The 17217-nt window shown below is 49.2% G+C and overlaps 1 protein-coding gene across 1 annotated transcript in view; it reads right to left on the bottom strand.

Annotated features, from left to right (window-relative positions):
• The window catches only part of TSPAN2 (tetraspanin 2), a 33184-nt gene that overhangs the window by 3621 nt on the left and 12346 nt on the right, over nt 1–17217 (bottom strand). The window contains exons 3-7 of the mRNA XM_036344168.1: nt 5926–6023; nt 4555–4629; nt 3191–3289; nt 1246–1317; nt 207–290 (exon numbers count right to left, since the gene is read on the bottom strand). Of these exons, the coding sequence (XP_036200061.1) occupies nt 207–290; nt 1246–1317; nt 3191–3289; nt 4555–4629; nt 5926–6023 (428 nt within the window). The remainder of the gene's footprint in view (nt 1–206; nt 291–1245; nt 1318–3190; nt 3290–4554; nt 4630–5925; nt 6024–17217) is intronic.

Genomic DNA, 17217 nt, shown 5'->3' with positions numbered 1-17217 from the left:
TTAGGTTATGGTATTTGTATCATATTTTAGAGAACTTAGTTTTAATGTATTTAATTAGCTTTGTTCATAGATATCCTGTCAACAAATGTCTTTGTCTTTTAGAAGACATCTCTCCTAAGATACTGCCATCACACTTGAAGAGAAATAAGATGCAAAGGTACAAGGCTTCTTAGAGGGCAAGAAGGTATGTTCTGGCACTTTCTCACCGTGAGACCTGCAATTCCAATACCGACAATTCCGATGAGCTGGAGCTTAACACTGATTATGGTCTCAATTTCATCAATGCAGTTCTGTTGTGGAAAAAAAGAGTCAGGAATAACAACTGATGGTACAGTAGTCCCCCCTTACCCATGGGGGATACATCCCAAGACCCCAGTGGAAGCCCGAAACCACAGACAGTACCAAACCCTGTATATACTATGTTTTCCCTACACATACATTCCTTTGCACTGAGAGGAAGCACTTTACAGTTTCTCTTTGGCATATCTGAATTGCCAGCATCACTACTCTTGCCATTTGGGGCCAGTATTGAGTAAAATAAGGGTGACTGGAACACAAGCACTGTGACACTGTGACGGTCGATCTGATAACTGAGAGGGCTACTAAGTGATTGAAGGGCAGGTAGCATGTACGGCGTGAAAGGGACCACGTGTTTTTCAAAGAGTTTTCAGAACCTGGCATAGTTCTGACACACAGCACTTAACAGTGAAGCATATATCAGCGCTGGGCCTCCCATGGAGAGGCGAGGGTAGCACCTTGGGTGTGTACCTCTGGCCCTGGTGAGCTGAATTTTTTGTTGTTGTTAATCTTCACCCGAGGATATTTTTCCATTGATTTTTAGAGAGAGTGGGAAGGAGGGAGAGAGACACAGAGAGAGAAACATCGATGTGAGAGACACATCAATTTGGTTGCCTCCTGCACATGCTCAGGGCTGGGGATTGAGGCTACAACCGAGGTACGTGCCCTTGACAGGAATCAAACTTGGGACCCTTCAGTCCACGGGCCAACACTCCATCCACTGAGCCAAACTGGCTAGGGCCCTGGTGAGCTTAATTAATGCCAGAGAATCTGCATCATTCCCCAGGGTCCCGGGAGACGGGGACTCAGCACTGCTCCCCTTACATTACAAAGAATAAAGCCAAGCCCGGAAGGCACAGGGAGAGGGCCTCCGAGAATGAGTCTCCACCCAGAGGCAGGGGCCATCTTACACTCCAGGCAGGAGAGGACCCTGCTGGACACGCTTACCTTGTGTCCCAGAAGCTCCTTTGGGCATGTGGGTTGGACCTGTTCAGAACTTTCTTTTCCGCAGCACTGAAACTAGAGTCAGAAAAGAGCTTTAGGACCGGGACAGGGAGCAGCAGCTGCACTCTGGGCGCCATTGGACCGGGTGCGGCAGCAGCACAGCAGCGACGAGGCCCCGTCACCGCACCCTGGAAAGAGTGGAGCCCCATAATTGTGCAGGCAGGACAAGAAAGTGACTTCTCTAAAGGTGGCTGAGTTTTATGATGGGAAGTGACTCAAGACAACCCAAACAGGGCACGAAGTTAATTTCAGTGTCTGTGTGAACTGCTGTTTTTTAGACAGGAGGTGGGCCTTCAGATTTTTTTCTCTCAGCTTGGGGGTAATTTAACCTGCCGGGTAGCTGAAGTTTTATGAGCTTCGGGAAGGGCTCCTTCACTGGGGACAGTCTGGGATGGAGCAGAAGAGTGGCCACAGTAAACTCCAGGGGCTAAAAGATCAGGGCTTGGACTGGCCAGCACACAGGTGTCCTGCCCTGGGGCTGGCCCTTCAAAGACAAAGGAACCTGTGTGCAGGCAGGTCCTGGGGGAGGGGAGGCTGAACAGGATAAATCTGGGCACCTTCCAGGTCATTGCCGTGACAGACAAGAACTGGGCTACCTGAAAACACCTGGCTCAGAGGCATCGCTCCGTCTCTGTGTCACAGTGGTTAGGTCCACAGGACCCTGTGAGCCTCCCCTCATGACGGCATGTAGCCCCGAGCTGGGCATGGAGGCAGGTCTTCCCAAAAGAAAAGGAGCCTTCTGTGTCAGGTGCCCCTTTAGTTTACAAACGAGGGAGCCGAGCATCAGGGAGGCAAGGAACTTGCTCCAGGTCACAGAGCTGTCCAAAAGCAGAGCTGCAGCTAAGAATGACCTTTTCTGACCTGAAGGTCATGGTTGTCTCTGTTACACCACAATGCCACCCTTGGAGAGAAGCTGATGTGTATTTGGGCTGCTTTCTGGGCATTCTTATTTGTGCTCTTTTGTCTCTTTGGGGCACATGTCCTGACTTCCTCTCATGAACTCTGTGTTGGGCCTCTTCCTCTACTGCAGTGGTTCTCAACCATCTGGCCCTTTAAATACAGTTCCTCATGTTGTGACCCAACCATAAAATTATTTTCGTTGCTACTTCATAACTGTCATGTTGCTACTGTTATGAATCGTAATGTAAATATCTGATATGCAGGATGGTCTTAGGTGACCCCTGTGAAAGGGTCATTTGATCGCCAAAGGGGTCACGACCCACAGGTTGAGAACCGCTGCTCTACTGGATTCTATGCATGTGAACTTGGCTCCCATGAGGGCAGAAATACAGTGTTGCTACTGCACTTGGCCTCATTGGATTTACTCTTGTTTATTTATTGATTGAAATTTACCAAAAATAAAGTTTTATTTCTTTCTAAGTGTTTTAAAAATTAGGCCTATACAACCTAATTATATAGTAGAACCCACTATATAAAAGCCAAATAAAATTTACAACTCTGGAAAACATAAAAAATATAATTTTTTGCTATTATATTTGCCATTCTTTGTGAATTAAAGCTGCTTGCTTAAGTATCATGGCAAATAATGAATAAATATGCAAATAATATATATACTATGATATGAATTCCTGAACATCTCTTTAGGTTGGGAAAATAGCATGAGGAAATATTTAGTAAGAAACTCTAGATATAGGAAAATTCTTTATGGATGTTTTCCAACAGTAAACTTACACTATTAGTATATGTATATATATTTGCACATAGAAATACATGTACACATATATATACATATATATTATAACATGTAATTTATAAAACATATGCAATATCACATGCATCTTATTTTTAATCCAGATGATCAGAGAGAACCTGGCTTGTGCGTCATCTTTAGAAGATGCGATTTTAAGGAAGAAGTAAAGTTACTTACTGCTGAGTGGAAGGTAATGAGAGTCCCGTTTCCCCTTCCCCTGTCTTTAAGGTAATCGTTATAAGCCTCTTCATACATGGTCTGAACATGTCGGATAGCCTGAAAAATGCCAGGAAAACCGAGGGGATGGTGAGTGGGAAGTTTCAAACGTTCTCCTTTCATCAAGGAATACCCCCTCTTCCTTGCCCTTCAAAAATACGACCTTTCCATATGTTTACCTGTATTTTTAAGATAATTCTGCATATATGGAACAGATGATAGGTTCTGGAGTTTCTAAGCAACTTTTGAAGATGGAAGGATAGACTAATCAAGAATAATTTTCATAGACTAGAAAGATTTCTTACAGTGGAGGGTCTCGAACCTGAATGGACATCAGCATCAACTGGATGCCAGCCTTCCAGGCCGCCCAGGTGATTGTGATGCATGGCCAGGTCAGGACCTATGCTGCTTGGTACCCCACTGGTAAAAGTACTCAAATCTTTTCATGACACGGTTTCAAAGGTTTATGACCAGGGAAACCTGTCAGCATTCAAATATCACACAAAATTCAGAGAACAATTTTTCTAGTATGAAGGCCTGGGATCCCAAATCCACAGAAATCTCAAAGAATCGTAAGACCAATTCCTTTACCTATTAACATAACCAGCTACCTTAGGAAAATGCCAAACAAGGTGATTTTATTTATTATACATGTTTACCATTTTTTAAAATCTAAAATAATTTCATAAACACCATAGTGACAGCCTGTGAGTTTATGTGAAATATAGTAAACTTAAGATTCCATTCTTGTTCCTGTCCCTTTTCACTCCTCTCTTTACCACAGTGTGTTTTAATCTCCTAAAAGGCCACTTCCTCTGTGGGTTCTCCCGATGGCCATTCTGGACACCTACAGTCTGAGCACAAATCTAAATAAACTGGCTTCACTGGCTCACACAGGTCAGCGTTAGTTTTTGAGGGTGTCCTGGCCCCTGTCCAGGCCAAGCCCTAAGGACAAAGATGGTCACAAGGGATGAGAATGCACATTCTCGCCGAACCCTCTCCCTCATGTCTGCAATCCGACCACTATTCCATTTCAAACAGGATAATCTTATACTATGGATCCTTTAAAAAAATCATAGACCCCTTTATAAATCTAATGAAAGTTATGACCTATCTCCCCCCAAAAATGTGTGCACATATGTGTCGCATACTCATATGCTCAGTTCCAAACAATACTTCCAGGTTAAAGAGTTCTGCGTAAACAGTATTTGTGGGGATTATTTGGTTTTGTAATATCACTGTGGGTATCACTGTCCTCATTTCCTTTTCCATAACAAGAACACTTTAACCATTATGAAAAGAAACTGTAAGTCGGTTTTACTTACTATATCCTTGCCTATGAAAGCAAACACTCCAGTGGTTACTTCAGCAGCAAATATCACCAGCAGGCAGGTGAAAAACTGCAAAGAGAAGATACTAACTTCACTAATTCAGTAACTTTTCAATGTATCTAGCCTCTTTGATTCTAGTTCCACTTGAAAACCATTAGGCAAAGTTATTACTTTGAATTGATATAGCAAGAAGCATTTGCTCCGCAGTGCCCTTGTAGTTCATTCATTTGTTCATTCATTCATTCTTTCATTCATGTAGCAATTGTTTATTGAGCATTTATTCTGTCCAGGCACTGTCCTTGGTGCTGGGTGTGCAGTGGTGCATAACTAAGATCCTCATGCCTCTGCTGTCATGGACCTCATATTAGGAAGGAGAAGAGATGATAAATGAGTAAAGCAATAAAAGTTGAGTAAGATAATTTCAGATAGCGATATAGAAATCCCACCACCTGTGTTCAGTGAGCACTCGGTTGACAAAAGAGGTTCTGTAAAAACATAAGAGAGGCAGTAGAGAGGGACTGGTGGGGCCTGGCTTTGGGGAAGGTGTGACCTGAGACTGCAGTCTGGAAGCTTTTTTGAGGGGGTGGTGGTGGAGGTGGAGGTGCCCTGGGCAGATTTCTGTTCCAGCCTATTGGGTCTGCTTGGACCTAACTAAGCTCAGTGATGAACAAGAGAGAGAGATGCTTGGCAGGGGAAAGAGAGAGAATGGAGGTTAAGGAAATGAGTTAGACATTTTACATCGCAAAAATCAACGACTGCAATGAGCAAGGACAAGCAGCCTAATACACCTGCTGTGTCTGACGCCTTGTGGAGAAATAGAAACACTTCTCTTCCTGCCCGGCTTCTCCCTTCTCCCTGCTTCTCTTAGGTCACGCTGGCATTGGCTGTGTAGCAGTTAACAGCAATTACTCCATGTTTTAAAAGACACAGGCTGCTTGTTAAAATGAGCCACAAGAGGGGTGTCTGGTGAAGGTATTGCTCTCAAATGGCAATGCTTTTCCTGTAGATAACAGCCCTTCCCTGGCTATTGGAACCTGTTAGCTGCCTCACTTGCTATGAAACAGTATTTTTTTAAAGAACAATCATAATTGCCCCTTTTAATTACTAGACACTTTTCCTCCCCAAACATCTTTACACTAATGACCTCATCCTCCCCACCCCCCCCCCCCCACCCCGCCCCAGACTTTCCACTTGAGGACAGGACAAAGATAATATTGTTCTTATGCAAGCGATAGAGGAACGAGACTCAGGGAGAGGGGTGATTGCCAAGGTCTCAGTGGGTCAGGGAAAGAGCTGGCTTGGAGGCCAGACGTGGGGGTCCCTGCAGATCAATTCCCTTCCCTCCCCCCCCTGGCGCCCACTTACAGATCCGAGCACACACTGTGACTCTCGCATGGCTCCACAGCACCCGAAGAAGCCCACGGCCATCATCAGGGCCCCTGCTCCCACCAGCACGTAGAGCCCTGTGGAAAGAGGGTGGACAGGACGCTGATCCTAGCACGTGCTCCCTGCACGGTCCTGCCACCACTGCTCCAGTGGCTGCAGGGCAGGACACTGGTTGTTAATAATACAGTGGGTGACACTTGTGGAAAGCTTGCTGAGTCTTCACTCACCTGATTTAAGCGGCACAAGGATCTTGAGAGGTAGGGCTCCTATTGTCCCCCATGAGCAAAGACAGCCGAGCTTACCAAAGTGAGGGGACCCGCTCAGCAAGGAGTGGAAGCTGGCTGGTCTGTCCCATCTCCACTCCCCCTGCTCTCAGTCATCCCACAGGCCTCCTATATGCCAGGCACCTCATCTTCCAGATTCCCATCAGCCCTGGGGAGTGGGTGTTGCTACCATTGGTGTGAAATTGATGACGTTGAGTCAGAAGCCGTCAGGAGTCAGTACCAGAGCGGGGACCTCACCCACAGCACCCTAGGAGCCCTTTGCTGCTCACGGGACTCTGGAATTAATGGCTGTCTCCATCTCCTGAGAGGCCATGAGGACACGGTGTCTGGGAGGGAAAGGGGGCTGAGATCTGCCCAGGCACAGATGGGGAAGCAGGCAGAGGATGGGACACAAGAGGGGGCTTTGGTTAAGGAGAGGAGGGAGGACACAGCGATCAGGCAATAGGTTTTGTGTGAATTTTAAACTTTGGAGGGCAACACCATATCCACTGGACCTATGGGAGGTTGTGTTACAAGAACAACCACTGAGGAGGTGAGAAGGTAACATACCAGTACAGCAAATAATGCTGCTATTAATATAACACCAGCTACCTTTATTCAGGGCTCATTTTCTCCAGGCACTGATTTATTCATTTAATCTTCACGAAGCAGATACCATTATTATCTCCATTTTTTTTTTTTTTTTTTAGACAGAGGAACTGGGCTCCAAAAGGTTAAGCAATTTGCCTGAGATCATCGAGCCGGGATAAAAATATCCATCTCATGGCCATTTTCCTACCCTGCCTCTGCAGCATAATAGCAGCCTTAATTCGGCGGGAATTCCACTTACTACCGAAGTCGGGCCACAGGAACAGTTGTTCTCACAGGGGAAGAAAAGGGCAGAGATGTTCTTGTTCTGAGAGAAACGAAGCCAAGTCTTTTCTTATTTCCTCCTCTGATCCTGAGATAAGTTAGAACACAATACCAGGCCTGGCACTTGACTCGCTTAGAAAAATGCCGATCACCACTATGTTATTTTTTTGCATTTTACTCATATGAGTCACCTGGAAACCACTCCTATTCATAGCAAGGGTGGGGAGCTGGGTGCCACACCCATGGGGAAACCCTGAGCCTGGCCTGCAGGGTCCCTCCGGGGGCCCCTCTGGGTGCTGACGGTGTTTGTGGGCACTGACCGATCTGTTCCCCGACGCGATGGCTGCTCTGCTTCCTGCCAGGCCCGCACTGTTCTCGGGCCCTTTTCTGGGCCAGGGAAGCCCTTTGCTCTGCAGTCCTAGGAGCTCTGCCACTTCCTCCTCTCTCCTTCCCTCTAAAGGAGTGATTGCATGGGGAATGGATGTGCTAACGAGAGAACTGATTCCATATTTAAATACTAGTAATACTATTGTTGGTCCCACTGCCTAAACACCTTATTGTTTTTAAAAATTTAAGTTTCAAAGTGTTTTTGTTCCTATCATCTCATTGACTCCTCAAAACACCCCCATAGGTAAGGCAAGTGTTACATTTCTCTTTTACTCATGGGGGTCAGGGGAGCAAGAGGGCTCCAGGCAGGACACGCAGGCTGGAGGAGGTTCCTACCCCACCCACACAGGCGCAGGGCAGCCACCACACCGCCAAGTCAGTTTCCTCACAGAGTGTCTCATGGGCGGACCACCTCATTGTATCCGTTTCCTGCTTACAACCGTTCATTGCCTCCCCACTGCAAGACACAGTCCACAGGTTCTGCTTGGGGCCACAGCCTGGGCCCCCCACCCCCTGATCCTTATCCATCTTGCACTCCAGCCACATGGGAATTCACTGGGCTCTAACCCCACCTGCTCTTTTCCATTTTGTGCATTTGCAGATTCTCATATGTGTCTTTCTCTGTAGATGTTAAACCTTATTCATCTGACCTAGACTATGCCTAGTACATGGCAGAAATCTCAGTCCGTGTTGTTGGGTGTGAAGAGTAAGAGAGAGCAAACCAGATCTGGAGTCCTGTACTGGCTGTCTGCCTTCGCTCATCGTGACTTTAGAGACACACGCTGGAAAAACATCCCAGCAGATGTCCAAGCAGCCACACAGGGCTGGGCTCTCCCAAGGTCAAGTGGCTGAGGACATGGCTGCATTCCCTGAGAAAAGGCCCCAGTGCAGCAGACAGAGGCCCCAGGGCCTGAGGAGGACAGAGCTGCCCCCACTGGCAACAAGCTCGCTGGTCCCTCGGGCAGAGTCCTTGCCCTTCTGAAATCATGAGCTCCCTGAGAAAATGTGCTTATTTGTACAATATTATTTGGACTCATATGTTAGGCTGTCAGAGTCCCAGAGCTCACAGCAAAACGCCCTGATGCTGCCCCAGCAGCCCCAGCCCCTGAGGCCTCTCCTTAGCAAACCTCTGTGTGTATTGGCCCCTGACTCAGCCCAGCGCCAATGAGCCCTGGTTGTTGGAGCTGAAGGGAAGATCAGGAGAAACTCAACAAGTGGCAAGGTCCCTTGGGCCTGCTGATCTAGTTGTTAATACTCAGCACACCACTGTGGCTTCCCAGGCTACCTTCTTCTCTTCTGATCTGGCTCCAAAAATAGCTGTTGAATGAATACATTAATTGTCACATTTTAATTCCAAGATGGTTTCTGCAGAGCCCTCTCCCTCCCGCAGCAGCCTGTGTGACAAGTGTCTGACCTATTTCCCAATTCCCCAGGCTTCCCGAGGCCTATTCCCCTGGACTTGGAAAGAAGGGAAACCACTTTGAAATTGCATTTTTATCACAGCTGGGCCTCCAGATGCATGATCCCCAGGTGACAGGCTGCCAGAAATGCCCTGACCACACCCTCACTTGTTTCTTAGGTCTCAGACTCTTCAGTTAACACGGAGAGGAGACACAGCGCCCTCCTCAAAGCCCTGTCTGCGTCCGTCCGCTGGCTTTACAATGCCCCCTTCAGGGACTGGATGGTGCGTGGCACGGTCATTAATTAGGGTGGCTTTGTGGCAGCAGATGGTTTTCATAGCCGGCTAATGACTATTTTTCATCTAAAAATATTTTTCTATGCCTCTGCAACTCTCCCTCCCTCTCTCCCAGCTTGCCCTGGACGCACATAATTATAGGTGTGTCTGGAATATTGGATGGGACTTAGTTCATGGGGAAGGTGAGGTCTTGGGTTCTCTCTAAGGAACAGCAGCCGTCAGTTACTGAGCACTGTTCTAACGTATCAGTCACAGACTCATTCAACCCACTTCCCAGAGCCTGGGCCTGGACAGTGCAGCCAACAGGAGCCGCTGCTTGAGAAGACAAGCAGTGACATCAGCCACTCTCCTGTTCTGACTACCTGGTGTCTCACCCCTCCTTCATCCTTTCGTCTCGTGTTCTCTTATGCGTCCGCAGGCTGGCTCTCTCTGCAGCCTGCCCTCATTCCACAAATAACCACAGCAAATATTTATTCAGGGCTATGACACATCAGGTATTAAATCTGTTAAATCATCTACTCACACGGCCCTATGAAGGATTTATATTGCACAGCTGAGGAATCTGAGACTCAGAGAAGGTAAGTGATGTTCCTCAGAGTGCACAGCTAGTGAGGGGCAAACCTGGCCTGAGCCAGGGCTCAGCTCCAAAGTGCACACCCGAACTCCTTCCAATAGGAACTCAGAACGGGGCTCTCTTAGCTCGAAATCCATTAATTTTGCAATGTGTAAGTGCAGGAGGGTTCTTTTTCTTCTTGCTTGGGAAAGCAGTGGGGAGGAGGGGCGGAGAGCTGTTCTAGATTACTTGTGGGTTTTCCTGGAAAAGTACAGAGCTGGGAGCCAGAGATCCAGGGCTGCCAACTGGCTTTCGGTAAAGCCTCTTGTTCCTCAGTTTTGTTATCTGCGATATGGCCATAACGATCCACTCTATCTTCTAAAGATGCTTTGGAGAAATTGTCTCAGCCACGCCAGCTACAGCCATCTCTGTTATGCAGCTACCATGACTCTCGGGTACAACTGAGAACCCAGAAGTGAAAAAAAACCCGACCAGTGTGAGTCAGTGTTTAAAAGGCAAGCCAGCCCCTCAGCAGGCAGCCTGGAACACAGTCTGTACACAACCTGCCGCAATCCCAGCCGGGCTCCACGACGGAATTCGACAGGGAGCGCAGCCCCAGTCGGCCAGGATCCTGGAGAGCCCAGCGGCTGCTGTCTGTGGGCAACCCCTCCGTGCAGCCAACCTGCGAGCGTCCTCGGCTCAGACATGACTGCATGTGCTCGAGCCCACAGTCTCTGCAGCCTTCAGGCCGCGGGGACTGCTCCCAGGAGAATCCTGGGGCCTGAGGGGTCTGTCCCCCCAAGAGGCCGCCCCAGACACAAACTAACAGCAAGCCAGAGGGCAGCTGGTGGGATTTGGAAGGCGAGTTCACTGAGAGACAAAAAAGAAGAAATGGAGAGGGTCTAGGAAACACCAGGTCATTCCAACCGTTCCTGCCGCCAACTCCACGTTTGCCAGGTTCCTTCTCCACGTTGGCACTGGTGGATACAGGCACCGGGGATTGGCTGCCAGGCCTGGGCCTGGACTCACAGGTCCTTGAGAAGAGGCAGCAGGCGGCAGTCTACCTCACTCCCTCATGGCCCTGGTGCACTCCCCTCAGGCTGGATCCTGGCAGCGAGAGCTTGTCCAGATCTTTATCCCAAGAAAGGACCTTCTCTCCATCACTAGGGAGGAAGGACCAAGGATCCCAGGAAGAAAAGCATCCCCCCAAAGATGGGAGGGTTTCTCCTACAATGTGTGGCAGTCACCCGCCCAGAAGCAGGGAGCCAGGCCACGTGTCTTCTCGAGGTTTCTCTAGAGGGACTCGAGGCTGTGAGGCCCTATTTCTTTAAGAGCCACTTGACTGTGCCAAGCCCGTCCCAAACACTCCTCAACAGAGGGGGGATAAGAGCTCAGTGGGTTGGTTGTTCTGGAACCTCTTCTGAAAAGAAAATACACAGACCAGTACCCTGTGACATGAAGCGGTTTTCCAAAAACTGGGCCTGCGTCTTTTAAAAGCCCGATAACCTCACACGCTTGGCTCTGCAAGTCCTTAAATGGTATCCTGGCATATTTTTCTTCTCGTTTTATTGTTAGAGAACAGGAATCTTTCCTGTTTGGAAATTATTTATTGAGGAAAGACATAATGATTTCTATGAACATGTATATTGCTCAGTGGCTTTACATTATAAGGAGTATTTGAAGCGGAGAAAAGGTCCCTGATTTCACAGGAATGAGTGCAGGCCTGGGTGTCAGCAGACCTGGCTGTGGGCTGAGCCCCCTAGGAAGAGCTGGAGAACCATGGCTACTGCCAGCCCCTGCTGCTTCCCCGGCTGGTCCTTCGTTTCCTGGTTCTGCTGGTGCTAGGATTCTACGATAACCCAGCTCCCTGAGCCCCGAGCACTGACCACAGGTGTCTTCACCACCACCAGCCACTCAGGGGCTGACGTGCGGAGAGGAGGTATGGCTGACGAGGGAGAACCGGGGGTAGGCAAACCCACTGCCTGCCCCAGCCACCAACAATAAGCAAGAGGGATTCTGGCCCTGCAGTGTGGACTGCTGTTTCCCCCCAGAATTCACTTCCTCATCTTCTCCATCAGAGAACCCAACCTCCTTGACTCTGAGGTCGGAGAGGGCGGATGCCTCAGCTCCCAGGCAGGTGAGAAGCCCAGGCTTCCGCCAACAGCCCATCCCGACCAGCTGGCCACAACGTCTGGCTTGGGAAGGGGCTCAGGGCCCAAGACTGCCAAGGAGAGGGGGGCTCAGGACTTTGGTTGGCTTTCCATTGCCAGAGTTGCTTGGAAGATGTACCTGGAGCTGCGGGCAGCCCCTTTGTTGCCTGTGGGAGGAAATCTGCCCAGATGGCGCCGAAGGAAAGCATGGCTAAGAGCTGGCTACAGACTGGATTCAGTTACATCACTCGTGGCCCCGAGACCATGCTAATCCCGGACTTCTGTTATGTGAGCCAAGACATTTCTGCTTTGCTCAAGATGGTTTGCGTTGTTTCTGGGATTTGCAATGAAAAGAGTCCTTAAAGATATGTCCCTAAAGATATGCCGTGTCTTGCATCTCGAACAGCCGCATTGCTTTAGGTTAGAAAAAACGATGAGAATGTTTGCATAGAGCTCGTTGAATGAATACACACCCCATTCCGATTTAGCCACGGGAGTGTGTATTAAATACCACTGTGGAGGTGAGTTCACTCTCACCTGAGGAAGTCTGCTCGGCTGCATGAGAAAGGTTTTCTTGTGTTGGCCCCACATCTACACCTGGGAGCTACTGGCTCTTTGTTTCTGGAGCAGAGAGACCAAGGCTGCTCCCTGGACTGAGGTAGATTCTCCCTCCCCCCCTTCACACACCCACCCTCTCTGACTAAGTAGGACCCCTTAGTTCTGTAATCCAGGTTCCCACGTAAAAATCATGACTATTACTCCTGGTCTTGTTTCCATTACTGGTATCATTTGTTCTTTTGATTCCTTCTGTCCCTGAATTTAATGATGCTTGATAATAGCCTATGCAATAATATGTAAATCGACCGAATGACTGGTCACTGTGATGCGCACTGACACCAGGGGGCAGACGCTCAATGCAGGAGCTGCCCCCTGGTGGTCAGTGTGCTCCCTCAGGGGGAACACCACTCAGCCAGAAGCCAGGCTCACGGCTGGCGAGTGTAGCAGCAGTGGTGGTAGCATCTCCCGCCTCCACGGCAGCGCTAAGGACCCCTCAGGGGATGTCCTACTGCCACAGGGAGTGGGCCTAAGCCAGCAGGCGGACATCCCCCAAGGGGTCCCCGACTGTGAGAGGGCTCAGGCTGGGCTTAGGAACCCCTCCCCCCACCCCCAGTGCACAAATGTCGTGCACCAGGCCTCTAGTTGTTTAATAATGCTTAGTAATGTTTGATAATGTTTATTGTTTTCTGTTCCTTTCTTCACAGTTCCTACTGCAAGCATCATGGGTTATGCCCTTATGTCTGACTGTATCAATAATCTAGTATGTTCTTTATTGAGTTTATTGGGGTGACACTGGTTCATAAACTTTATAGGTTTCAGGTATACAATTCTATAACACATCATCTGTATATTGTATTGTGTGTTCACCACCTCAAGTCAAGTCTCCTTCCATCACCATTTATGCCCCCCATACCCTTTCTACTCAATCTAGCTTGTTCTTTTCAGTCCTGTGACTCTCCTCATTCCATTGCTGCCCAAAGAATCTCTTTAAAATTGCAGTGTGGTCAGACCTCCCCCGAGCCCTAAATTAGTCTTCTACTCCCTACCAGATTAACTAACCCAAACACTCACAGCCCTCTATACTTGCCCTCTGTGCCTCCCCAACATCTGTAATTTTACCTCCCACCATGCCCGGCCCTCTACACTCCACTGAGACTCCCCTGCCCAGCAGGGCTGGCTAATCGCTGTCCCGCAGACATGTCTTGTCCTCTTGCCTCAATACCTCTGCAGTCCTCATGCTTCATCCTCTCCCTTGATGACAGCCTGTTTTTTTAAACATAATTCCGTTCCTTCCTGCCTCGCCAGCCTGGAGTGACCTGGTGTACCCTCTGCAAACACAACTTCGCTGGCATTCCGTCACACAGTAGTTCCTATTATAGTTAAACTGTCACATCTGAGAGTCTTTTCAAATAGATGCAAGTTACATGGGGCAAGTCCAGTGTCCTCACACTTTTTTGTGTGACCACAGAGCCCAGGATTCTAGATGCTGGCTGGTGTCCCCATGGATAGGTTCCATTTTTTCCAAACAGAGGAGCCTACAGAAGACAGAAAGAATAGAGGCACCCCTGCTTGAATGCATAACCATGTTTGCCTAAAACCAAATACCATATGAAATCCCAAATTTAAAATAACCACGGAGACATTTTAACAGCCAGATTTTATCATCGTTGAAAGAGAGATGAATTCTTTTACATTTTTTCAAATCACTTAGGTCTTTGTGGCCTTTTAAAAAGGCTGTTCTTGCCCTAGCCAGTGACTCAGTGGTTAGAGCATCGGCCTTCACACTGAGGGGTCGAGGGCTCTATTCCCAGTCAAGGGCATGTACCTGGGTTGTGGGCTCGATCCCCAGTCCTGTCCTGGGCAGGTGTGGAAGGCAACCAATTGATGTGTCTCTCTCCACATTGACGTTTCTCTCTCTCTCTCTCTCTCTCTCTCTCTCTCCCCCCCCCTCTCTCCCACTCTAAAAATCAATGGATATTTTTTCATTGGGTGAGGATTAACAAAACATAATAATAACAAAAATAAAAAAAAAAAAAAATAAAAAAATAAAAAAAAAAAATAATAACAAAAATAGCGTTTTCTTTACTGTGGCTGAAATTTCCAGGTCAAGCTCAGAAATCACCTAACAGTGATGACATCTTTCAACCTCCAACATGGTGGTGTGGTGACTGGTGTTAGGTGGTTAGTTATTCAAACAACCCGAAGGAGAGTGTATGACTGCAGCTGAACTGGTAGATGCTACCCAGGTGTGGGTTCTGACTGAGGGGACTCCTCCCCATCTACCTGGATGGAAAGTCCTGGCAGTCACACCTGAGGACTCTGAGATGAACAGGGCTGCGGTGCAAACCCAATAGCACGTGAAGAGCAGACAGGCTGAATGCTAATACCCCGAATGCCAACATGCCTGGATTTTAGGAGCAAAGGACTCCCACTGTTTTATTGGGACTGACCTCATGTTAGAACATCAAGTAACTGAATTCAGAGCAGGGAGGGAAAATGATGTCCCCCTAAGCAACTATTGTGAACGGTTGGGAGGAGCTAGGTTAAGAAGACTCCCCTATAAGTGTATCCTGAACGATCAGCCAGAACTGCCAGCCAGGAGGGAAAGGGTGGCGGCTGCCTGCCATTTATTTGTGATGCTGACTCAGCGTCCTGAATCGGGCTCTCCCGAACTCAGGCTCCCTGGAGCCTATTCGTCCTCCAGGGCCCGGGTCAAGCGCCCCTCTACCCCGAGGCTCATCCCGCCAGCTGCAGCGTTCTCTCTCGGGCTTAATTCAGTGGTAGCCTCTGAATCGCCCACTGGCACTTCACACCTGTTAGAGAGTCTTGTCTGGTCACTGTATATGTCACATACGTCTGGAGAGGCAGGAATCCCCTGAAAAGTGGACTGCACCTCGCTGTGGTCAATCCAGCGGGCACTGAGTTACGTTTATGCTAAAATGGAGTTAGAAATCGCAGGACAAGTTATGAAATGAGCGGGTCCTGGAATATCAGAAAATGAGGGAACTGCATCCCTTCTCCCCTCCCCTGCCTGCCCGTGTGTCCCTGGAGGTGGTGCAGGTGGAGCTTCATCTGGGGGTTGGGGTCTGCTCTGGGCGAGGGGACGCTTCTGAGGGCTTCAGAGCCAGGACTTCCTCCGGGGAGAGAGAGTATGCTAAAGGTGCAGGCTAGCTTTCGGATGGAAGCGTGGGTACCACCTGGAAACCGTGTGGGTGGAAAAGAGGAGCGTTTCCGTGTTAAGCCAGATGGCAGATTCCTCCGCTTCTTCCTTGTAACAGAACTCGGATTTAGTGTAAGTGTCAGAGGCCCTCTGGGGAGCCCGGGCCCCTTTCCAGGCCCAGGGGGACTCTGATTCGTCATTCATTCTCTTCTTGGCCATGACGGTTTAGGCATGAACACACCGTGCCGTTCTGGCCCAGGCTGCAGGGAGAAGCCTGCTGGGGACGCCTGACAAAGGTTTGATTCATTCCTGAGAAGGGCCGCATGAGGTGAAACTTCCTTTTCTCTCCTTTGGATGCTGCTGTATGAGGATCCGATGCTTGGCGCCACGGCAGCTGTCTTACAATCCGAGGGGACCTGTGAGGTCCCGAGGGTGGCGAGTAGAGACATGAGAAATACCTGTGTCCTTGATGACTGTGTTGAACGCTGAGCTAAATCTGGAATGTCCTCCCCCACCCCCGTTTCTTTCCCCACATTCCATCCATTTTACATTTTAACCTTTCTGAAATTAGGATGCATGTTTCATGGCCTGTTAGTCACAATGGCAGCGTTTCTTCTTTTCTTAGTGGAACTGAAAATAATTGGGTGTTTACAAAAAGGCTGCATCTAAGACTTGATGAGGCGTGGGATTCCTTATCGCTGCCCATCTTTTAGTAGGTTTGCTGTTACTTTCCCTTAGGCGTGCCCTCATGAGCCTGGCTGCTCTCCTCAGAGGAGGGGTGGGGTGAGAAGGGCAACGGAAGAGGGGGGAACACAGTTGGGAGTGGCCCTTCGTGAGGACGTCCCTGGCTCTGCGAGGGGCCTGGACGTGGTCCCTCCCTGGAAGCAGCCCTGCTCTTCTTGGGGTTTGGGGCACACGGTCTCTGCAGAAACCGGCCTCACCCAAGCACAGGGGCACCACGTGCCATCGAGTGCACTCCGCGCTGGCGTGGAGCTTAAAGGGGCGGCGGCATAGGGCCATCACCTGCACCGACAATGGTCTCGGTGTGTGAAACCTAGAGTCCAGGAAGGAGAGAGAGAGAGAGAGAGAGAGAGAGAGAGAGAGAGAGAGAGAGAGAGAGAGAGAGAGAGACTCTAAACCCAGGGGAAGGCTCAGCTCAGCCCACTTAGCACGTTGCTTCTGAATGGGAGGCACACCCTACCCCATGCCCCTGACCCTGTTCCTACAGCTGCAGGGAGCTGAGCGGTTGCTCCTCTCCCACTGAGGCCTCCTTCCCAGGACAGCCCTGCCCTCTCTCCCCTACCCTCCCTCTCCTATCCTCTCTCCTGCCTACCCCCCCCACCCCCATTCTCTGCAGTCCCTAGTCACAGAGGGACTGACATTAGCACCTCCAAACCCTGTCCAAAGCTGTCTCTTCATGCTGAGTTCTGTTTTCCTCATAGACCATTTAGAATACAAGACCACGAAGTAGAACCCTGACCCTGCAGGGCCCATCCCTGCAGATGGCTGAGTGAGGAATGGAGCGCGGATACCCACTTCACTGGGCAGGAGGGAGTTCCAAATTCTTTGGAAATGAAGTGTAGTTTCATTCTGGGCTTCTTTTCCTGAAGTGGCTGAGAGAAGTACCCTGG

This window comes from Myotis myotis, unplaced genomic scaffold (assembly GCF_014108235.1).
Source record: "Myotis myotis isolate mMyoMyo1 unplaced genomic scaffold, mMyoMyo1.p scaffold_m19_p_18, whole genome shotgun sequence".
Lineage (NCBI taxonomy): Eukaryota > Metazoa > Chordata > Mammalia > Chiroptera > Vespertilionidae > Myotis > Myotis myotis.
The sequence above is the reverse complement of the archived record's forward strand: the minus strand, read 5'-3'. Positions and strand labels throughout refer to the sequence as shown.